The following is a 23,712-nucleotide window of genomic DNA, read 5'->3' as shown; positions in this document are numbered from 1 at the left end:
TGTAACTTTAGGTGCCAGCTTTCCAGATCTTTTCTTGTGAATATACTCATTCTTTTGAGTTTTGTAGCAGTGGTGTTATATTTTACTTATTGAACAACCTTTTTTCCTCATATTTTGACTATGTTTACCATGTTCGTTGTTTTTTTAAGGCCTTATTCCATTGTGTGTACAATTTGTGTACTGTTAAGTTTTTAACCTGTACTATCTTCTTGTACATTTATCTATATCCTAACTTGAATTTAAATATTGATTCACAGTTTTAGTTATTCTTGATAAATCCCTCAAAATACAGCTCACTGGGATGAAGAGCACATACTTTTTAAAATTGCACCCTATGTGTCTTACTTGTTTGACATAACCAGTTACACGCTTGTAAAACACATCCTTTTATTCCTGATAGCCATCGTCTTGCCCTAGAAATTGGCACAGAAGTTTAACCACCTTAGCTTAAGAGAAGCAAAAAACTACAAATAGTGAGAAATAGCAATTACTTAATGCACTGGAATAAATGTATAGAATGAGAGTCAAAAAGTTGAATGTATCAAAACCCCATGGAAACGCTGACCCCCAGATTAGAGTTTATTTTTGAAGTCTCAAAGGTCTTACTCAGCTTTACATAAACTTCTCCAAGGGGCATACGCATTTTTTAAAAATATTTTTTTTTGTTGATATATTTAAGTAAATATTTTCCAGAAACACTATTTTAACCCTAAATTAGTCTATATGCTTTTCTAATACCATTTTCTCCATGCTGAAATAACAATGATTAATCCTGAAAACTTCATTTCTATTTTTTTTTCCCCAACTTCATTTATTAATCATATAATGTTGGGTCAAAATTCAGATCTCCACTTGTCCTTAAAATACCTATTATAGAAGCTTTATGTGCCTTTGCAATTATCCACTATCATGTATTCATATTCATTTAAAAACTTGCTGTATTTCATGTCTACCCAAGGTGTTTGAGAGTATCTCCTGCCCCAAACTCTGACCAGCTTTGGGAATCACCATTTTTGCCAATTTGTTATGTTTTCATTTTAAACTTGACACTGTAATGCAGGCTTTTTATTTCTATATTAGAAGAGCTTCAGAAACATCATTTAAACGAAGGTAGGTAATGAGATAACGTTCCACCAAGAAGGTTGGTGTGTCCTTTCCTCTGGGGTCCCTATGGTTGCCCTTTAGCAGTTTTAGCTCTTCCTGCCCAGCGGACAGTTGGGGCTGGTGGGACCAGTGGCTGCAGTTCTGCCTTGTAAGTGCATATATTTCTCCCTCCTCTACATCAGAATCCACCTCACTGCCTGGAGATCACGCCACCATCTTCAGAAAAGCTGGTTTCCGTGATGCGGTTAAGTGACCTCTCTACAGAAGATGACGACTCCGGTCACTGTAAAATGAACCATTATGATAAGAAGATTGACAGTTTAATGAACGCGGTTGGTTGTCTCAAGTCTGAGGTGAGGGAGGTAAGGGGCTGGACTGCCTAGTGTCCCGAGGCCGCTGGAGACTGTCAGGTGGGGTCCTGGTGGACACCCCCTTCCAGCTGCCTCTGCAGGCCTCCCAGGGTTTCAGATGCCCTTGTGGAGGTAGTCAGGGCAACTTGGGATTCCTCTTCATCAAGCATTTAGCCCAGGCCTGGCCCTGACCTTGCTGGGGGCTCTGTATGGATGACTGGGTTTGATTTTTTTTTTTTTGCAAGAGTAAATGAAGTCAATGGTATTATTGTCCCTGTTTTGGAGATGAAATGACTGGAGTACTAGGGCCTCTGTTTTCCGTTTTTATGCATAAGTTTAAAAAAAAAAAGCAATGCCCCAGAGAGGCGAAGGAAGTTTGTCCTCGGTTGCTAGGCTGTGTCTTTGGGTGGGACATGGCAGTGGAGTCAGAAACATCCTGGAAATCCAAGGGCCCCAAGTGCGAAGCTGGCGGAGCGGCCTAGGGCTCCAGGCTGAGGCTGTTGGTGGGGCCTGTGTCCTTAGTCGCCCCCACGCCCAGGGCCCACAGACCCTCCCCAGAGAGCCTGGGGCTGGTGGCCACCTGGCAACAGGCCTGCCTTTTTCCACAGCCTGCAGGGCAGGGGCCTTTTAGTGACACCTCCTCCAGTGGTGTGCCAGCTGAGCCACCGTTTGTATCCTGGCCCCATCCCCAAGCAGAGTCACCCAGGCGCCGCCCCCTCCATTTCCTCAGTGACTGCCCAGGGTCTTTGTGACGCCTGACTGAGCTATGCCCAGAGAACCCCCACGCCCACCCCCGCCATGACACTTGAGCGCTCAGTCCAAGGTGCCCTCTGCTTGGTCCCGAGCGACGGGCCTCGAGATGTGGGGAGGGGCCGCCTCCCCTCAGTGGTCCCTGGCTGCGTGCCCCCACACAGGTCAAGATGCAGAAGGGAGAGCGCCAGATGGCCAAAAGGTTCCTGGAGGAGCGGAAGGAGGAGCTGGAAGAGGTGGCCCAAGAGCTGGCCGAGACCGAGCACGAGAACACGGTGCTGCGGCACAACATCGAGCGCATCAAGGAGGAGAAGGACTACACCATGTGAGCGGCCCGGCGCGGCACTGATGCGCTCCCGATTCCCCGCGGAGTGCAGTGGGTGCGGGGGCAGAAGACATGGCCGGTCACAGGATCCCGTCCCGGGAAGGCCCCAAGTGGGAGGAGTCTGTGACTGAGAAGTGAAAAAAGCAGGCCAGAGTGAGGGGAACAGGGTGGGCCAAGGGCCAGGGTGCCACAGAGGTTGGCAAGGGCTCTCGGTGCCCACTTGGAGGCGTTTGCATTGAGGGCGCTTGGGAGCCACTGAATGGTGTTGGAAGCAAGGGAGCGGTGTGACCAGACGCGGGGAGAGTGGAGGGGAGAGCTCAGAAGGGGATCTGAAGATGGTGGCTTGGTGGCCTTGGCAGTGGCCGGGGGCTGCGGTGACACTGGTTTCTGAGAGAAGCAGGTGGCAGCACGTCACCCAGTATGGAGGCCCCCTCTGGTGACCACATTTCCTTCCAGAAGGCCGCGCAGGCCTGAAGGGCCATCTCTGCCCCCCTCCCCCACTCCTGTGCCCTGACCAGGAGATGAGGCTTGCAGGGCATTGTGAGGCGAGCCTCAGGGCTTCAGGTGGGCAGGGTCCTGGGGGGCGGCTCACAGGGTCCTGTTCTTTCTGGCCCCAGGCTGCAGAAGAAACACCTCCAGCAGGAGAAGGAGTGCCTCATGTCCAAGCTGGTGGAGGCTGAAATGGATGGGGCTGCTGCCGCCAAACAAGTCATGGCCCTGAAGGACACCATCGGGAAACTGAAATCGGTAAGCGGCCACCAGAGCTGCCCAGCCCGGGGCTGGGCCCAGACAGGGGGCACCTGCAGACTGTGGCGGGGCCTTTACGCAGTCATCATGCTGACTTTATGACATCTTCAGGCCAGGGCAGGGCACTCTTAACTCCTCAGCACCCCCTCCCTGCTTCTCACTTCTGGGGCCTGAGCCTTGAAGATGACCTTTGGTAGCCAGGGCCTCCAAGGAGACGTCATCATGGGTCTCCTGGGATCACAGTAAATCCAGGCATCTGTCTGATTCCCGCAAGTATCGGGCACCAAGTGTATTGTCCAGGAAGTGCACCTCTTCCAGGAAGCCTGCCCTAACTGCGCTTGCCCACACTGAGCTCTCCGACCCCTTTCTCCTCCTGGCACTGTCGGCAGGCTCAGCTCCAGCCCATCCCTTCTGGTCTTTCTCCTGCAGCTCCCTTTGCCCAGCTCTTCTTGCCCAGGCTTCCTGACACCAGGCACTCCAAAGTTCCCTATGGAAACTCCCTGTGCCAGCTCTTCCATTATCCCCCTGTGCCTGGCAAGACTGCCTTCTGTCTTCCAGGAGAAACAGATGACCTGCTCGGACATCAACACCCTAACGAGGCAGAAGGAACTTCTCCTGCAGAAGCTGAGCACATTTGAAGAGACCAACCGCACTCTCCGAGACCTGCTGAGGGAACAACACTGCAAAGAGGTGAGCAGCGACCCCCGCCCCACCCAGGCTGCCACGCGGAGCCTGGGCCCTTTCAGCCCTGCAGGCGCCTGTCTGTAAAAAAAAAAAATATTCTCGGTGTCTGCCTGACCTGAGGGGTGATAGGGAGATTGGCTGAAATCAACCACATGAAACGCTGGGCATCTGGTAGACATGCTGGCTTCCTTTTTGAAGTAGGCCTGGCAGTACAAGAAGGACCTTGGAAGTCAGAAGGGCAGCGGGGAGTCAGGGAGGGGTTTTAGCCCATCCCAGGGTTCCTGTGGCAAAGCAGGCAGGGGAGGAGACCTGAGTTTTAGGAAAGTAGGAGGCTTAATGGCTGGCAGATACATTGTATGATATCACTTTGTTTTATTTAAAAAAATGGTCTCTGAAATATATTTTATGTTAGCAAATGATTCTGAAAAGACTGACAGGATAAACAGCTCTCTTCCCATTTGGTTCAACCCAGAGGGGTACCTGGAGTCTCAAAATGCCAGTCCTGATGAGATGGTATTTTTCTTAGATTTTGTTTGCTTGTTTACGGTTTTTTATTTTTTTGGCTGCCTTGTGCAGTTTGTGGGATCCTAGACCCCTGACCAGGGATCGAACCCATACCCCCTGCCTTGGAAGCTCAGAGGCCCAACCACTGGACTGCCAGGGAATTCCCTATTTTTCTTAGTTTACCATCTTTTTTAAAAAAGCAGTGTCAACTTCCTTTGTTTTTATTTTAAAAATTAACATTTAAAATGATAGTGTACCTGCTATCCAACTTTCCAAACAAAACCTTGTTCACATGGCTGAATCCCTCTTGGTCTCCTTTGTCAATAACCTCGTCTCCCTCCCATCAGAGGGGAACTTTATCTGTGATCTGATAGTTTTTCTCTTGGGTATGCATCCTCAAGCAACGTACGGTATAGTTAATCATGTTCTCAAACTTGACATAAATGATATGGTTCCATATGTATTCTTCTGAGTGTGCTTTTTTCAGTCAATGTTTTTATGAGATCTATCCATTTTTATCCTTGAAACTTAAGGTGGTTCATTTTCCCTGCTCTGTTCCGTTTTATGACAGTATCACAACTTATTTACTCACCCTTCCGTTGATGGAGACAGTTTTCAGTTGTTTGTGCTCACAAGCAGTGTTATTTTGCACATTCGTCTGGACTATCCTGGTGTCCAGGAAACTTGAGAGTTTCCAGAATATATTTCTATAACTTTTACTAGTTACAGCTAAATTATCCTCTTGAAATATTTCTATCTCATTTCTAGTTCAGTGTTCTGAGTGGGTGATTTTTAACCTCTCTGGGCCTCAGTTTTTCCACCTATAAAATGGGAATAGCATCTTTCACATGGGGTGGTAAGAGATTTAGAGATGTTGCCTGGACGAGGATTGTGCATACTCCCGGCATGCTGTGGGTGCTTGGTAAATGGTGGCTGATGCTACTGCTTGTCCTGGGACTGGAGGGGCTTTCAGAAAACCTCTTCCTACCAGTTTTTTTCCCCTTTTTGCCTTCTTACCTTCTATTGTACCAGCCTGGAAGCCCAGATTCTCCAGTTGGAGGTGAAGGGTCAGCTAATTTAAACTTCCACCCATAGCAGGTGTCCCCGGTTCCATCCAGGAGCTCACCTCCTCCTGCCTGTGCAGCCCTCAGGACTGCACCCCCATCTCAGTGCTTCCTGGGGAGCGCTCAGAGCCGTGGGGGCAGTGTTCCGGCTCTGGAGTCCTTTGGCTTTGGGCCCAACTCTGCCGTTTCTGACTGTGTGATCTCAGGCAGCTGACTTCACTTCTCCCAGCCTCAGTCTCTTGGTCCATGAAATGGTCGTGGTGACCGTGCCTGGCTCCATAGGGTGGGGGATTTGCTGTGGTCACGTGTTAGTCTGTGTAGAGTCCCCCAGAAGCTCAGAGGGCATCATGGCCTATCCTGCAGTGATCAGCTTCAGGTTTGGATCCCCGTTTCAGGCTTTCGTCCTGTGTTCTTTGCCTTTTGTTGCTGGAGAAACCACAGTGCTGTCTTTTTTCAGTTCCTGGGTCCCCGGGAAATTTCAGGACCAGGGAGCCCTTTTCTCTTGGCCTGTGAGGGTGAACTGAGGGACTGAAATGGAAAGAGGAGTGAGCCTTCTTCTAGGGGTACTTTGTTCAGGTGCCCGGGAGGAAGAATAGAGACGGTTTACAAAGACACAGCCCAGTGTGAAAGTGCGCAAGGGTGTGAGCAGGCAGTCTGGGGAAGGGGAAGCCTAAATGGCTAAATAATCATGAGAGTTATTTAGTAATTTAGTAATTAGGGAAGTGCGAATTAACAGAAGGGTTCATGCTGGCAAGACTGGCAAGAGGTAGAGCCTGGCTGCTGCCCTGTGCTCTCACATTATGCTTGAAGCCGTGTGAGTCAGTGCAGGCATTTTGCAGGGCATGTCAGCTGTCACAATTCACAAACCTTCTGGCCCAGCCACTCTTACTCTTTGTATGAGTCCTGGCGAGACACCATGGTATATGCTCAACATGTCTTGCTGCAGTATTTACAGTGGCAAAACCTGGTATTTATAGTTGCAAAACCCAAGAGCCACCTTATTGCCCAAAAGTTATGGGGAGAGGTTAGCAATACCACTGCATTTTAGAGACAGAAAGCAGATTAGGGGTTGGGAAGTTCCCTGGTGGTCTAGTGGTTAGGACTTGGCACTTTCACTGCCGGGGCCCGGGTTCAGTCCCTGGTTGGGGAACTAAGATCCTGCAGGTCATGCGACATGCCACCCCACCCCACCCCTACACACAAAAAGAACAGATTGGGGGTTGCTGGGGGCTGGGAGGAAGAGAAAATGGAGACTGACTGCTTGCTTGACAGGTGTGGGTTTCCTTTTAGGTGATGAAAAAGTTCTGAAACTAGATAGTAGTGGGTCTTCCCTGGTGGCTCAGACAGTAAAGAATCCTCCTGCAGTGTAGGAGATCTGGGTTCGATATCTGGGTTGGGAAGATACCTGAAGGAGGGCGTGGCCACTCCAGTATTCTTACCTGTAGAATTCCATGGACAGAGGAGCCTGGCAGGCTGCAGTCCAAAGGGTCGCGAAAAGTCGGACACGACTGAGCGACTAATACTTTCACTTTTCTCTTTCAGATGGTAGTGATGGTTACACAACATTGTAAATGTACCATACACCACTGAATTTTACACGTAAAAATGGTGGCAAAGATTGTTATATTTTACCAAATATACCAAAAACTATTGGACTTGTACATTTTAAAGGATGACCTATATCTGAATTTATATCTCAATAAAGGTGTTTTTTAAAAATCCAGTTGTAGACAGAATTGCAGTGTGGTATCATTCCGGTAAAATTACACGTTAGTCCCTTCCCACCCCTCACCTCCCAAAAGATCTCGGTGTAGCTCTGTGTAGATGCAGAGAGAAATGATGGGCAGTAAAGTCACCAGACTCGCCCCTGTAGGGCTGGGTTTGGAGGTGAGGATGAGGGCTTCATTAAATATTTTATGATGAGTATGTAATTCATTACTTCCCTCATGAGAAATGTAATTTTCAGGAAAGGTATAGGATCTAGAGGAAGTAGACATCTCAGTGTATTGGTTAACGAGTTGGCTTTTCCTGCCTTCCCTTAAAGGATTCGGAAAGACTGATGGAGCAACAAGGGACGCTATTGAAACGGCTGGCGGAGGCGGACTCTGAGAAAGCGGTAACACACAGCGCCCCCTGCCTGCCAGAGTGGGTATAGGCCACAGCATAGAGGTGCTGTGGAGAAGGCAATGGCAAGCCACTCCGGTACTCTTGCCTAGAAAATCCCATGGATGGAGGAGCCTGGTAGGCTGCAGTCCGCGGGGTCGCTAAGGGTCGGACACGACAGAGCGACTTCACTTTCACTTTTCACTTTCACACATTGGAGAACGAAATGGCAACCCACTCCAGTGTTCTTGCCTGGAGAATCCCAGGAATGGGGGAGCCTGGTGGGCTTCTGTCTATGGGGTCACACAGAGTCGGACACGACTGAAGTGACTTAGCAGCAGCAGCAGCATAGAGGTGCTGAGCAGCTGCAGAAGGGCTGGAGCCCTGCTCTGATATTTTTTTGGGGTCTTAGTTTCATGATCTGTAAAAAATATGAAGCAGATTTCCCATCCCTCCTGCTCCACCGGGCTTGTCTAGCTGCTCACTTGAGAGCTTGAATCACCAAGTTGGACGCCAGCCTGAGGGATGGTGATGTGGCGATGGATTTGTAGGCCTTCAGTTTGTTCTCTGCATTTCCTCATTTGTATTACAGTGTAGACTTGTTGACCCCAAAATTCCAGTTCTCCCAAGGAATCTCTGCCAAGGCAGCATGTTCCAAAGTCTGTTCCATGGAACCCTGAGTTCCTCAAGTGTTAGTGGGTATAAGAAACAAAAAGGGGGGAGTGATACATAACCAAATAAATATGGGAAACTACTGACCAGCCTGAAGGGCTCATTCGACAAGCTGTTTAACTTCAGGACTTTCTGGAGCATTAGATGTATTAATGTCTGTTGTGAGGGTCTGAGAGAGAGAAAGAAGTAGAGACCATGATTCCCAAGGTTTGGCCCTTGGTGCCTGGCTGAACATCACTAGGATTCAGCAGTCATGGTGATAATGCCTAAATGTGCATTCCCAGCTTGAGACCCTTGTCAAATTATGATACATCAGTAAATGGAAATACTAAGGTGCTTTATCAAAGCACACTATGGTAAACAAGGTTATACAGTAAAATATGTATTTCGCTTTTTAATCGGTGTTCACAGTGGTTGTCTTTGGGTGGGAGATTGTGGGCATTCCTTAGTGTTTTTTGTGTGTGTCAGTATTTCCCACAGTTAAAATTTTTTAAATTGTTATAAAAAAAATTGTGATACAGATATTAGGTGCTTCCTGCTCGGATCTCTGTGACATGGGCCAGTGTCTTTGGGACTTGAGACCAGTGGCCAGGCACTCACAGGAGTTTTGTCCTCCCTGGGCCGAGCCTCCTCTCCCTTCCCAGGGAGCTCATGACAGTCTGTTCTCCCCAGCGCCTGCTATTACTGCTGCAAGACAAAGACAAGGAGTTGGAAGAGCTCCTCCAGGAAATACAGTGTGAGAAGGTACCATCCCCGACAGTCGCCCCTCCGTATGGGCCGGGAGAGTGCGCTCTGGAATCACAGAGCTGGGTTCAAATCCTGGCTCTGTCACTTTCTCCGTCTCTCCAAAGGCTCAAGCAAAGACAGCATCTGAGCTTTCCAAGTCCATGGAGACCATGCGTGGGCATTTGCAAGCACAGCTTCGGTGCAAAGAGGCGGAGAACAGTCGCCTGTGTATGCAGATCAAGGTACCTGCTTGGCCCCACCGGTGGGAAAGGGAGAGGGCGGGGCCTGGTGGTCCAGGGGCCATGGCCTAGCCAAGGCACTCACGTTCAGGATTTGCCCTCAAAGGTTTAGGGGGGCTGCTGCCAAAGCACTCAGAGCCAGTGGCAAGGGATACTCTGGGCCAGGGGCAAGAGCAGGGGTTTGGGTGTTCTTCCCAGCAGTGACCAGTTGGGTGCCGTTCTCCTGAGCCAGTCACTTAATCCCTTAGGCCTCCAGTTCTCCTAACTACCCATGGAGTGGGTAGGGGGTAGGGGTTGGGCGGACGTCTTTGAGCCAGGGACCCTCTAAGGTCACAGCTCTGCTGAGTAACTGAGGAATATCTCTGACTTCTGTACTGGGAGTTCAGGGAAGGCTGCCAGAAGAGTTCTATCTTAACACTGAGACCCAGTGGGCTCCATAACGGGAGAGGTGCTATGGGGAGCGGGGCAGGGCCCTCATCTCTGGTCTGCATCGCCTCCCGCACAGTTGACCTGATTTCTCTCTCCCTCATTCCTCCTCTTTGCTGTGCCCCGCCCCACCTCACCTTTCCCCGGACTCCTCATCTGTCTCCTCTGTCTCTCCTCCACCGTCGTCCCTGTCTCCCAGAACCTGGAGCGCAGCGGGAACCAGCACAAGGCAGAAGTGGAGGCCATCATGGAGCAGCTGAAGGAACTAAAGCAGAAGGGAGAACGAGACAAAGAGTCCTTGAAGAAAGCCATCCGAGCCCAAAAAGAGAGAGCCGAGAAGAGCGAGGAGTATGCTGAGCAGCTGCACGTGCAACTTGCCGACAAGGTAGCGGCCTCCCCAAGGAGGGCAGGCCGACCGGGAAGGGACGGAGGGGTGGGGTGGTGGATGGGCGAGGAGTGGATGGGCAGGTGGAGGTGAAAAGCTCAAGAGAGGTGGCTGGGCGGGCAAACGGAGAAACAGATGGCAGTGGAGAGGGTGAATGAGCTGGGAGGACGGGTGGCTGGCTGGAGGAAGAGGCAGTCAGGGAGTAAACAGCCAAAAGGATGGTGATGGGGGAGGGCGGCTGGCTGGAGACAAGTGGAGGGCTTGTGGGACATTCTAACCACATCAGTATCACAGGTGGGCATGGTGGTTATGGATTTGCAGTCAGGGTGCGTGTGATGCTGGAAACTGAAAAGTAGCATCTGGCTCCTGCTTTAGTCTCAGTGCTTCTGGAAAGGAATTGCACGAGTGGGGTTTATGTTATCAGGGTGCAGGGTGTGGCCTGGGATGACCTCGGCTCCCTTGGCCTCAGTGCTGACACCTGACCTACGGACCCTGTCTGCTGTCCCCTATTCCCAGGATCTTTATGTCGCTGAAGCTTTATCCACTCTGGAGTCATGGAGGAGCCGCTATAACCAAGTTGTAAAAGACAAGGGAGACCTTGAGCTGGAAATTATTGTCCTGAACGAGTATGTCTGTGTGAGGAGAGGGCATGGGGCCGATTGGAGGAGGGGGCGAGCTGGTGCATGGTGCCAGCATCCTGAGGCAGCTCATGTGGGTCACTCGGGTGCCGTCTGGTCTCCTCTGGTCCAGGGCTGCATTGGACTGGCCCTGAGGTAGGCCCTGGTTCCAGCCCTGTCCCAGGGTCCTACCCTCTGGTGGGCACTGTGGAGGGGCCCTCTCTGCTGATACCTGGCCAGAGTAGGGCCCTAACCTGCACAGCAGAGAAATAGGCCCAGCCACAGTGGTATCCTCCTTCCAGTTCTTGGGGGACAGGGCAGCTGGTTTCTGCCTTCGCCCTGTCTTCTCTCAGCTTCTCTTTGTGTACCAGTCAGTAGATCAGAGGTATGGCCTGGGAGTAGGGGGCGAAGGTGGCCTCAAGTTGAAGGTGACTGAACACACCTTCCTTGTCACTGGTGAACTATCAGCAGTGACCATTCTCCGGCTCAGCCGTATTCCTGTGTTCATTCATTTGTTTATTGAGCAACTACTATATACCAGGCTGTGTATTGACCTTTAAGGTTACAGCAGTTAAAAAACAAAGGCATTGCCGTCCCCATGGAGTTAGCCCTGTACTGCAGTAGGAGACAGGGCTATGGAGACCTGGACGCCCTGGGCTAAGGGGTTGCACGGGAGCTAACTTGGTCTCTAGGTCAGGAATGTTTTGCCTGAGGTATACCTTTGGTTGTTTTCAACTCAATTTGGCAACATATCTTGGGAAACTCGCTAAATGCCGGGCCTTATGCCGGGCACTACCCTTGGGATTCTCCATCTAGTGGGAGAAAATGGATAGTTAAGGCAGAAGGATCTGAGGTACAGAGGAAAGAGATCACAGAAGACATGTCCTGAGGTGGGATGTCTGAATGGGTTTTGCAAGTTGAGTGGGCATTTGCTTGGGCCTAGTCAGTATTTAGAGAAGGCAATGGCAGCCCACTCCAGTACTCTTGCCTGGAAAATTCCATGGACGGAGGAGCCTGGCAGGCGGCAGTCCATGGGGTCGCTAAGAGTCAGACACGACTGAGCGACTTCACTTTCACTTTTCACTTTCATGCATTGGAGAAGGGAATGGCAACCCACTCCAGTGTTCTTGTCTGGAGAATCCCAGGGACGGGGGAGCCTGTTGGGCTGCCGTCTATGGGGTCGTACAGAGTCAGACACGACTGAAGTGACTTAGCAGCAGCAGCAGTCAGTACTTAGAAAACATTTGCTGAATGGCGAACTATAGTTTCTCAAAACTCAGAGCACATGCTATGCAAAGGTGCAGTGGCGGGTCTGCAGTCAAGAGCCCCCAGGCTCCTCCAAGGCCTCAGTCTCTGTTCTCAGATTAGAGCCCCTGCTGAGAGCCTGAGGGTGGTGGTGGGGGGACCCATGTGCCTTTTTACTGCTCTGTGGCAACTGCCCTCTCCCAGGGGAGATGGCACCCCAGTGTGATGTGTGTGTGAGGGAGATGGATGCCTGGGGGTACCCTGACCTCTGAGTCAGGGCTAAGAGATCAGGAACTGCTGTGGGGAGCTGGGAAGGGACTGCATCCGTGGCCCTTGTCTTCAGGGAGTGTCTCAGCCTTGTGGGATGATTAGAACAGAGAAGGCTTCTGGGAGGGGGATGGTAAGGGAAGTAGACCTTAAAGGCTGTTATATGAAAACAGGCTACCTGGGAACACCACGGTCGCCAATGCAGGGGCAGCTGCTCTTCGCAGTGGAGACTGGGAGCAGGCCGGGTGCCAAGGAGAGGGACATGGGTGACCTGGGAAGGAACCCCAGGCCCCACTTCACACAAAGACGTAGGCTGCTCATAGCCCGCGGGGTTGATTGTGTCTGCTTTTGCTTCGTGACCTTCCAGCCGGGTGACAGATCTTGTAAACCAACAACAGACCTTGGAGGAGAAGATGCGGGAAGACCGGGACAGCCTGGTAGAGAGACTACACCGGCAGACCGCCGAGTACTCCGCGTTCAAGCTAGAGAACGAGAGGCTGAAGGTGGGTCCCGAGAGCCAGGCCTGGAACATTCAGGTAGAGAGCAGACGGCTGGGCGCTCCTGGTTGGGCCCAGAGATGACCCACCGGGGCCTCCCAAGGGCCTGGAGGCAGCAGTGGGCTAAGAGAGCTTCCTCTGGGGTCGGGGAGACCCAGATCCAAGTCCTGACCAAACCTTGTGCCGCAGGACCCGAACAGGAGCCTTCTGCGCTGTTGCTGCAGTTTCCTTAGGGGGAGGAACTGAGGTCCCGTGTGGGGGGTGAGGCGGGTGCAGTGCCCCACGTGACACTCAGGGCGTGCATGTGAGGTAGATCTGACCTTGACGTTAACACTGATGCTCCTGGCGCACGGCTGGGACCATCCACATGCATTCACTCTCACTGTAACCTCCCAGTAATGTGATAACTACTCCACTTTCTAGAATAAGGAGACCGCTTAGCGGGAGTTTAAGTTTCTTGCCAAGATTCTGCCCTTGGAAGTATTGGGAGTTCGGATTTGAACTTAAGTCTGACTCTGGGGCTGTAACCACTAGCTTTTAACCACTTGCTCTACACACCCTCCAGCGACTCGGCGGTGAGAGGCACCGAACAGAGGTTGACATTGCAGAGCCAGGTTTGATCTTGCTTTTTAACTGATCTGGGCAATAGCATCTTTTTTATTTTTTTTACTGATTTTTGTTAAGTAAGATAGATTTAAGGAAGAGTATAATACAGAAAGGTACACAAAACAGACATACTTTGTCCACCAGTCACCCTGATGGAACCTTAAAGCCAGCCACCCTGGTGACCTCATGTAGTTACAAACACCCCCTGCTAACGGAACAGTTATCCTGACTTCTGTCACTCCAGATGAGCTGGCCTGGTTTTGAACTCTGAGCCTGGCCCTGTGGCTTTTCCTTGGCGTTCTGTCTGTGGAAGTTATCCTCATCATGTGTGGTGGCCCATCCCTCTCTGTGCTGTGATTGTGCCATTGTAGGAATTCTACCATGACATGTTTATCCATTCTGCTGTCGATGTCCGTCTGGGTGGTATAGCTTTCTATACCTTGAAGTAGAAATGCTCGGTCAATAGGTGGCGCACTGTCCTTTGGTAGATGTCAGCAAACAGTAAAGCGGTTGTACAGGTTTCCACTCTTACCAGGGGTGTGTGAGAAATTTGCTCCGTGTCTCCTCAGCAACACTTGGTATTGTCCATCTTTTTCATTTTAAAAAGGTGGGAGAGCACTAGTGTGTCATTTGTTGCAGTGCAGTTGTTGGATAAATGACAGACAACCCCACGTCTAATAGTTAATTGTGGTATTGTTTGAAGGATGGTATGTCTGTGTGGTGAAATACAATGTGGCTCTTCAAAATGTTTGTAGAAGTATATTTTCCTAGACATTAATTACAATGGTAATCAGAGTTACAAAGGTAAAATATGCTTATATGAAAGTTGAAAACATCACAGAAATGTGATAGCAGAACCGAAGGTCTCTGTTAACTGTGTATGTACACTTATGCCAGTTCTTTTACCCTGATATTAACCTGCATATTCAAACATATGCACATTCACTCATCCATCTGTTATTCTGCTGCTTGATTTTTCACACTCAACCACATTTCATGGATATCTTTTTCTTCTTTTGCTTTCTTTCTTTTAAATGAGTGCTTATTATTTTATTGAGATACCATGACTTTATCTTGTCCCATCTGCTAAGGTGAGCATTGGGCTATAGAACATTTATTGATGAGAGAAATAGTTCTCAACATATTTATTAATTGAAGAGTTTGTTGCAAAGCACTGGATATAACATAATCCCATGCTTACTAGAAAAAATAAAATATCTACACAGCTATCAATATATAGCCATATACTAAGGAATCATGCCTTGTTTTTCTGGGTTTTATCTCCATTTTCTTTAATGATAACATGTTGCCTTTGTTCTCATTTTTTTCTTTGTTTTGGTCATGCCACGAGGCATTCGGGATCTTAGTTTCCTAAAAATGGGTCAAATCCTGGCTCCCAGGAGTGAAAGTACTGAATCCTAACCGTGGGACTGCCAAGGAATTCCCAATAATGCATTGCTTTTGTGATAAGAACAGAAAAACACGGGAATCTCTTATTTTCATCTGTCTTCACTTGAGTTGGTCATATCGGGAGCCCCGCCCTGGTGCCTCTCTGAGGAAACTTGCTGGCAGGGATCAAGTAGGTGGGGCTTCTCTTTGCCAGTCCCTCGGAGTAGGAGCCAGGGGTTGGTTTGGCCACCTGCTCTGGGACCTTTCCTAATGGTTACCCACAAGCCAGTCAACCTTAATCTGGTTCCCTTCTAGGCTAGCTTCGCCCCAATGGAGGACAAGCTCAACCAGGCGCACATCGAGGTCCAGCAGCTGAAGGCGTCGGTTAAGAACTACGAGGGAATGATTGACAACTATAAGAGTCAGGTAGGCCGTCACGTGTCAGCGGCCCTGCCAGGGCAGCAGCGCGTTCTGCTATGGAGGGAGGTTCACCCCAAGGCCTCCCCCCAAAAAGGTGTTTTTGTTTTTTTTTTTCACTGAAACTTGGCTTTACCCAAGATGGCCCAATGTTTTGTTGGTTCTCAGGTGATGAAGACCAGACTGGAGGCTGATGAAGTGGCTGCCCAGCTGGAACGCTGTGACAAAGAGAACAAGATCCTTAAAGATGAAATGAACAAAGAAATTGAAGCGGTACTGCTCCCCATGCTCGCTTTCTTCCCCTCCCCAGTCCCGGGCCTGCAGTCTGTCCCTCCTGCCTGTCCTTGACGCTCTCTGATGTGCTTCTCATCTCTTCTTTCTCTCTCCTGCTTCCTCGTTATTCCTCTTTCTCATCCTGGTTTTCCTTCTTCGTTTTCCTTAAAAAAAAAAAAAATTTCCCCTGCTTGGAACATTCAGGTGGATTCAGATCCACAGATCTGCCAGGCCTTAGGTGTGCCTGTTGCATGCATTGTGTGTGATGTTTTTATCTTGTGCCAACCAGAAAATTGCTTCCTGTCCCCTTCCCCCCAAAAAAGCATTATTCTTCTAGAGACAGCTTGGCTGTCTGGAAGCAAAGGGATCATCTTAATAGTGACCTTGGAGACACATTGAGTCTGGGCTCAGGCAGTACCGGGCTGCGTATCCTTGGACACATTACCACCCCTCTGCAGTCCTCAGGCTCCTCCTTAATACAAGGATGGGTGAAGACCAGATAGGTGATAGCTTTCCCTCTGACCCAGAGTATCGTGACTGCCTTCCTAGGAGCTTTTGGGTTACCCTAGACTTGAATCCTCGGAGAAGGCAATGGCAACCCACTCTAGTACTCTTGCCTGGAGAATCCCATGGACGGAGGAGCCTGGTGGGCTACAGCCCATGGGGTCGCTAAGAGTCGGACACGACTGAGCGACTTCCCTTTCACTTTTCACTTTCATGCATTGGAGAAGGAAATGGCAACCCACTCCAGTGTCCTTGCCTGGAGAATCCCGGGGACAGAGGAGCCTGTTGGACTGCCGTCTATGGGGTCGCACAGAGTTGGACACGACTGAAGTGACTTAGCAGCAGCAGCAGCAGCAGACTTGAATCCTGGCTCTGCCAGTTCCTAACTGAGTGACCTTGGGCAAATGATCCTTTGATCCTCAGAGTCCTTAGGTGGGGCCAGCAGTACCTACTGTGTAAGTTGTATGAATTCAGGGAGTAAGCCTGGGTCCTGGAGTTTGTTACATGGTTGCCATTATTCTTCAGTGAGTGAAGGAGCAGCAGGCTTCAGTCACCAAGTGGCCAAATGCGTCCCCCCAGAGAATAGCTCAGATGCCTTCAGTGGCCTGCCAGGAGGCTGCACTTCTGCCCGTGGGCCTTGCAGGATCCTTTCCGGGGGCCTGAAGGCAGCCTTGCCCACACTCCGAAGGATTTTTTCTGGTTGCTGCAGCCTCCAGGCCCTTCCCAACCGTGGGCTCCTCTCTCCCACTCCAGGCGCGGAGGCAGTTCCAGTCCCAGCTGGCTGACCTGCAGCAGCTGCCCGATATCCTTAAGATCACAGAGGCTAAGCTGGCTGAGTGCCAGGACCAGCTGCAGGGCTATGAGCGGAAGAACATTGACCTCACAGCCATCATATCAGACCTGCGCAGCCGGGTAAGGGACTGGCAGAAAGGGTCCCACGAACTGGCCCGAGCAGGGGCCCGCTTACCAAGATGAGCTGCACGCGTGCCCCACCCCCCAAGGGAGGACCACTTCCTTTTTCTTGGCTGCCGCTTTCTGAAAGGAGTGAGCTATCATCAGTGCTGTGAAATAAAAGTCTGGTGTGCCAAATGCCTTGTGTTTGCACAAAGTGATTATAGTTACAGGAGCTGCCGGGCCCTCCTGCTCTTGCCGCTCCCCGAGTGATCCAAGTCTCCGCCGGCCTCTGCCCTTCATTGCTCTGCTGTTGTCCTCAAGCCTCGTGCCACCAGTGGACACCAAGCCATAGGTTTTCTTTGTCTCCGTCTTTCTCTTGCTTTAGCTGCCTTTCCCTAGTCTGAATAGACCCCTTGCCTGAGCTTCTGTCCCAACAGAGGACTGCTTTTCTCCCAGAGGCAATCTGCCTTTGGGTGCCTGGAACCAAGCCGGCGAGGTCTAAGAAATGGCACTGTGACCTTGGGCGAGACCCTTTCCCTCTCTCCACCTGCTTCCTTGCAGTAACAGTGGAAGTAGCTGCCATTTTTTGAGCACATGCTCTCTGCTCTGGCATTCTTTCATTTAAGTCTCCCAGGAACTTTGCGAAGGGTCTTATTTTCCCCGTTTGACAAAGAGCAGCCGAGGGCAGAGAGGGGAAGAAGGCATTTCCTGAGGTCACAGGTCACACTCTCCTGAACTAATGCTTGTCAACAGGGACTGGAAGCCAGCCAGCTCTGTCTGGTTCCCAAGCCCATGTTCTCAGTACTTTAAATCACCTGCCTACTCTTGAACCTGAGTGTTCTCAGGGCCTTTCAGGCCCAGATGTCTGGGTCTTCTGGATAACTTCTCAAACCTGCCAGTCTGAAGGACTTGTTAGATTTTCTATGGCCTTGCTTGCACTGGTCCCCAGTTAAGGAGAATGACATCAATGGTCCCACCAACATCCTTGGTAAAGCTCGGTAGTGGGTTGCGTGGACCAGTTAGGCCTGCTGTCTGCTTCTGCCTTCTCATGTCTGACCAGATCCTACTGACTGGCCTCTCCTGAACCAGAATGTGTCATCGTGGCTCTTCAGGATCGAAGCTGGCTTCTCTCAGCGTGGGAGAGCCTTTGGTCTCAGGAGTTGGGCCTAACCTGTCCCCACTCTACTCTCTCCTCCAGGTTGTGCGTTGAGACTTGGATGCCTGCTGAGGGCAGCGTGCCTCTCTCCTGGGTGTGGATGACAGGTCACAGGGATAAGGGAGGGCTGTACCTGGAGGTTCTTTCGTAAACCAGTCTGTGTTCCTGTCATTTTAGATCGAACACCAGGGGGACAAGCTGGAGATGGCAAGAGAGAAACATCAGGCTTCCCAGAAGGAAAATAAACAGCTGAGTCTGAAGGTGGATGAACTGGAGAGGTTAGAGGCACTTGGTCCGATCTCTGTCCTCTTCCTAGGACCTGAGACTTTTCAGCCACTTAGCTGCTTTGGGCTCAGTGTGCAGAAATGTTTGAGGGACTTGAGGCCCTGGAAGGTACTAGGCAGACCTCAGAGGAAAACCTGTTTCCACTGCAGTGGTAAGCATTGTGGGAGAGAGGAAGGTGGTCTCTGGCCAGGGGGGGATGCTCCATGACAGTGAGATCAAGATCAGACCACCCAGTGGTGATCCAGTGGTTAAGACTCTGCGCTTCCACTGCAGGGAACCTGGGTTTGATCCCTGCTCGGGCAACTAAGATCCTGCATGCTGCATAGTGTGGCCAAAAAGTAAAAAAAAAAAAAATTTTAAAGGATCAGACCACCCATAGGCACCACCTATCAGAAAGGCATGCTTCATCCAAGCGAACCAGCAGTGCCAGGTGCTGCAGTGGGAGACACTCCCCTGCATTCTGCTCTTTATTCCTGGTCACCCTTCCCAAGACCTTTCTGATCTATTCCCTGTTACTTACGGACTATTGGAGGCAGTCAGGAAAAGAGTTCACATTTTGGAATCAGAATTTCTGGCCTTTGATCACAACTTGGCCACTTTACCTACATTGTGATCTTGAGCAAATCATTTCATCCTTTTGAACCTCATCACCCTGTTTACTCATCTTGAGAAAGGGACCAAGGTGGGGAGAACAGTCCAGTTCTTGGGGTTGTTGTGTATCTTCCACGAGATAATCCTCAAAAGGCTTAGCACGTTACCTGGTGTACAAAATCACGCTGTATAGGATAGTATATATGAGTTGGTATTATCCCCATTTTAGATACAAGGAAACTGAGCTTGGGGAGAGGTTAGGTGACTTGCCCAAGATCACTGGTACTTGGCAAAGCTGTGACTTAGACTGTCTTCCTCCAGAGCTTTTAGTGTCCATAACATGAGGGCTGGAGCCCTCATTTCAGTGATGAAAGACTTGGGGAATCCCAGGAGGCTACAACTGGCCCAGGTGGCTCTCACAGCCTGCCAGCAGGGACTCTAAGCAAGTGGTCTCCCCTGGACTCCACCTTTACTCTGCTGGCCTCAAAGATGCAGCTGGAAAGTTGCAGGACTTACAGAATTCCTGAGATTGGAAGGTGTTCTGGAAGTGCAGCGGGGACCATATGTGCACACAAGATGGTCACTGCTGCCCCATGGCTGGTCACAAATGATGTTGAGTGGTCCAGCTGAAGTCCCTTTGCTGAGGGTGGCAGCAATAAAGAAGTGGTGGGGGGGGCGTGGGTTTTGGTGACAGACCTACCAACTGTGGTGACCTTGAGCCAATGACTTCACCTCTCTGTGGCACAGTTGCTTCATTTGTAAAGTGGGAATCAGAATGGAGCCCACATTCCTGAGCTGCAAGCTGCCATATTACACGTGATGACATACGTGCGCGGCACAGCCCACGGTCAGTCTGTGCTTGCCTCTCCCACTCTCCATATAGCTCCTTGCCATCATGATGATCAGCTGATTTCTTTGATTTATTCCTGTTATTCCCTGGAGATTCTTGGTATGCTGTGAACCCTGGTCCAGCGTGGCTGGCAGCCCCCGGCCGTGTGGAACAAGACACGTAGTGGGACAAGCAGACTCTGACTGAGTGCTTTCACCTAGGAAACTGGAGGCGACCAGTGCCCAGAATATCGAGTTCCTACAGGTGATTGCCAAGAGGGAGGAGGCAATCCACCAGTCCCAGCTGCGACTGGAGGAGAAAACACGGGAATGTGGGACCCTGGCGAGGCAGTTGGAGAGCGCCATTGAAGACGCCAGAAGGCAGGTCAGTCTCACATCTGTTGTAGCTCTGTAGTCTCACGGCGTAGCTCTGTGTCTTTGGGCACATCACTTGACTTCTCTGAGCCTATCTCCGCATCTGAAAAATGGGCATATCGTAGTAGTACCTGCCCCCACAGATTCATCATAAAGATCAAATGAGCAATGATTGTAAAGGACTTGGCACTGGATTCACAACTGCTCCTGTCTTTGCTGCCAGAGTGGGCCTCAGACAGGTGTTCCCCATCTGAGGTGGTAACTCATGGAGCGTTGGCAAAGGGCAGGTGAAGCAGGCTTGCAGAAGTTGTCTCTGTAGCTAGCTCCCGCCCTGAGGCTCCAGAGAATTCTCCACAGTGAGACCGGTTAGTGGGAGCTGCCCAGCCTCTTCTTTACACAGGTATCCCCTGTGTCAGGTAAGCCAGCCCCACCTCTGTGCTTTCTGGGCAGGTGGAACAAACCAAGGAGCACGCAGCCTCCAAGGAGCGAGCAGCCCAGAACAAAATCCTGGACCTTGAGACCCAGCTGAGCAGGACCAAGACCGAGCTCAGCCAGCTGCGGCGGAGCCGGGACGACGTGAGTCTGTCTGGGGGTGGGGGGGTGGTAGCAGACAAGAAGGGCATGCGTTGAGGTTTGAGCTTCCAGGGGCCCGCAGGGCACTGTGTTCTGTTGTTTTTGTGAATATGACGTGGTTTTATTTTCCTCCCATCACTTTCCCATCCCCTCAGGGTATTCCAGGCTCCTCCCCTTGTTTATTACCAGCTTTGTTAAGATGGCATTTACCATAAAACTCTCTCATTCAGATTGTACAATTCAGTGGTTTTTGAGTGCATTCTGATTTGTGCAGTTATCACCACAATCCAGGTTGAGAATATTTTCAGAAAGAAAGCGACCTATTAGCAGCCACTCCCATTCCCCCTGCCCTCATCTCCTGGCCTCTGGGGTTGGTCTGTTTTGGGCATTCCACACACTTGGTCCCTGCCCGTTCCTCCTCTCAGGCTGATCGCCGCTACCAGAGCCGCCTGCAGGACCTGAAAGACCGCCTGGAGCAGTCAGAGAGCACCAACCGCAGCATGCAGAACTACGTCCAGTTCCTCAAGTCGTCCTACGCCAACGTGTTTGGGGATGGTCCCTATGCTTCCTACCTGACCAGCTCTCCCATCCGCTCCCGGTCGCCTCCTACCTAAGCCGCTGCTCTTGGGCTAGGAGCTCAGAGGGATGCTGTGGCAACGGAGGTGTCACTTAGCCATACCTGGAAAGCCTGTTGGTTTTCCTCTCTCTTCCTGAGATGAAGTGTGTTCAGGGTCTTATCTTAGCCACTAACTCCAGAGAAGTGCCTCGAGCGGGGGATGGAGCTGAACCCACTTAGTTCTCTCCTCTCTGATAGCATCACCTGAAGGGAATTTCTAATTACCCCGACAGGCCTTAAAGCTACTGCTATTAGGGTCAGGTTTTAACTCACTGTGATTGGCTCATTGGTTTCTCAAGAGACTCTTTGGCCTGGACTGTCCCTCCAGACCCTTTTACAGCTCTCTTCTTTTTTAGGACTCTCTCTCTTGGGTTTTCCCTGATCCCCACCAGCAGGAGCTGTTCGGCAGAGGCCCTCACTGCGCCTCATGTTCATGTGCTGGTTTCCTCATTGCATGGGTACGGTGTCCTCTCCAAGGTGCTCCCCTCCCACTTGTGGCCAAGTTTCCTCAAGGCCACTTGCCCTCACGCACTTCCCGACAGACACTCGAGGGCTTATGTTTTACAAGTTCGCCTTGTAAAAGTACTATCCCAGTCTCACTGATTTTTCTCTTGGCTAGGTTTGTGTCTATGGAATGCATTTATTCTTGAAGTGTGTGTGTTTTACAAAAAGCTTTTATAATCAATATTTAAGGTTCCATGGAATAGTCTCCTTAACCCACACGATCCCTCTTCTAAAAATGATTCAGTAAAACGCTACAGAAGAGCCAGTAAATGTTTTTTAAAGGACGTGGTACATGGAACATTAGACTATTTCATTTTGACTAGGTTGACTCTTTCTCCTCTGCGTGCTTTCACTTTCCAATCCCATGAAAGGACCAGAGGAGACATATGGTAAGGTGCAGCTCAGTGTGTGAGGGCAGATGATTTTAGCTGTTAGGAGGAAGATGGACTGTGTCTGTCTTACTATTTTTTAAATGTTAATTGCTTTCTGAAAGATGATGGGCTATTTTTGTCCTCCTCACATGTTCCTGTATTTAAAAGAACAACATATTCTTCAGAGAGAAGAGAACACACTTGGTGTTCTGTGCTAAATCCTAACCTTTCCATTCTAGATGGTGTTGGCTTCTGGGTGATCCAGTCTGGCCCCTCTCAGCCACTCTAACCCAGGTCCAAACCTCTGGAGAATTCCCCTGTGTCCCCAAAAGCAATGGCATCTAGATTGCACTCCCAGAACCACACACCACCACCACCCCCGCCCAGTTTTGGAGACATTTGTAGTTTCCAGCTTTCAGTGATTTGTTTTTGTTTGTTTTGTTCTTAAATTTTATCTTCAGCTTTTAATTTTGCCAAGGAAGGTCCCTGAAATTACTACTACCAGCTACCATTGCCACAACACCAAGCCTATTTTCACATCATTAATATAGACTTGAACTTTCATACAATGTATGAAAGATCTTCATAAGAAAGGACAGTTGACAAACTTACACCAATGTGCATACATTTCTATATAACTCATTATTATCATCAATCTAATGATAAACCCCTTCAGCTATCTGCGATGATGCTGTAGGAACACCTCTCTTTGGGTTCATGGCTGGGATTCTCCTAACAATGTTCTGTTTTTCTTTGTGAAATATTGTATTACAAAAAGTCCAGAGATTTTGTGAAAATGAAAATGTTTATATTCCTTCAAACTCGAGAGTTTTCCTTTCTCCCTCAAACTGAGACCCCATGAAATGGGCAAAAGTGTTAAAAGTTAGTGTCCTATTTAAAGCTGGCCTCAGGCAATGATGAGCTTTTCATTTATTGAGATAGATTTAATTCACTCTTTTAAAAGTGTATAATTCAGTGGTTTTTAATATATTCAAAGTTGTGTGACCCCCCACCTTTGTCTAATTCTCCAACGTTTTCCTCACACCCAAATGGAACTTCTCCTGAGAAGCCTGTATGCACAGCAAAATGTAACAGAACTGGACACAGAACAACAGACTCGTTCAAAATTGGGAAAGAAGTACATCTAGGCTGTATATTGTCATGCTGCTTATTTAACTTCTGCACAGAGTATACATGTTAAATGCCGGGCTGCATGGTTCACAAGCTGGAATCAAGATAGCCAGGAGAAACAGCAACAATGTCAGATATGCAGATGACACCACCCTTATGGCAGAAATTGAAGAGGAACTAAAGACTCTCTCGATGAAGGTGTAAGAGGGGAGTGAAAATCTGTCTTAAAATTCAACATTGAAAAAACTAAGATCATGGCATCCAGTCCCATCAGTTGATGGCAAATAGATGGGGAAAACGTTCAAACAGTGACAGGTTTTATTTTCTTGAGCTCCAAAATCACTGAGGACTGTTGACTGCAGTCATGAAATTAAAAAATGCTTGCTCCTTGGAATAAAAGCTATGACAAAGCTAGACAGTATATTAAAAAGCAGAGACATCACTTTGCTGACAAAGGTCCATCTAGTCAAAGCTATGGTTTTTCCAGTAGTTAT

General features: G+C 49.7%; 1 protein-coding gene across 19 annotated transcripts in view; it reads left to right on the top strand.

The window, feature by feature from the left end:
* ODF2 (outer dense fiber of sperm tails 2) overlaps positions 1 to 22,582 on the top strand; it is a 30,137-nt gene extending 7,555 nt beyond the window's left edge. For 7 of the 19 annotated variants that reach the window (XM_088841117.1, XM_088841115.1, XM_055399215.2 and 4 more), the window contains 17 exons: positions 1,287 to 1,457; positions 2,369 to 2,529; positions 3,147 to 3,276; positions 3,835 to 3,966; positions 7,573 to 7,644; positions 8,976 to 9,047; positions 9,155 to 9,271; positions 9,894 to 10,079; positions 10,596 to 10,705; positions 12,576 to 12,711; positions 15,016 to 15,126; positions 15,286 to 15,390; positions 16,648 to 16,806; positions 18,122 to 18,222; positions 19,871 to 20,033; positions 20,474 to 20,599; positions 21,022 to 22,582. In XM_088841117.1, the coding sequence (XP_088697243.1) occupies positions 1,287 to 1,457; positions 2,369 to 2,529; positions 3,147 to 3,276; positions 3,835 to 3,966; positions 7,573 to 7,644; positions 8,976 to 9,047; positions 9,155 to 9,271; positions 9,894 to 10,079; positions 10,596 to 10,705; positions 12,576 to 12,711; positions 15,016 to 15,126; positions 15,286 to 15,390; positions 16,648 to 16,806; positions 18,122 to 18,222; positions 19,871 to 20,033; positions 20,474 to 20,599; positions 21,022 to 21,210 (2,241 nt within the window). In that variant the 3' untranslated portion in view covers positions 21,211 to 22,582. The other 12 variants (XM_088841116.1, XM_088841114.1, XM_055399214.2 and 9 more) reach the window with 3 other exon arrangements.
* Positions 22,583 to 23,712: the final 1,130 nt, after the last annotated feature.

Source organism: Moschus berezovskii, chromosome 11 (genome assembly GCF_049115385.1).
Source record: "Moschus berezovskii isolate FMDL1 chromosome 11, NW_MosBer_1.0, whole genome shotgun sequence".
NCBI classification, from domain to species: Eukaryota; Metazoa; Chordata; class Mammalia; order Artiodactyla; family Moschidae; genus Moschus; species Moschus berezovskii.
Note: the sequence above shows the minus strand (reverse complement) of the source record. Positions and strands in the feature narration are given on the sequence as shown.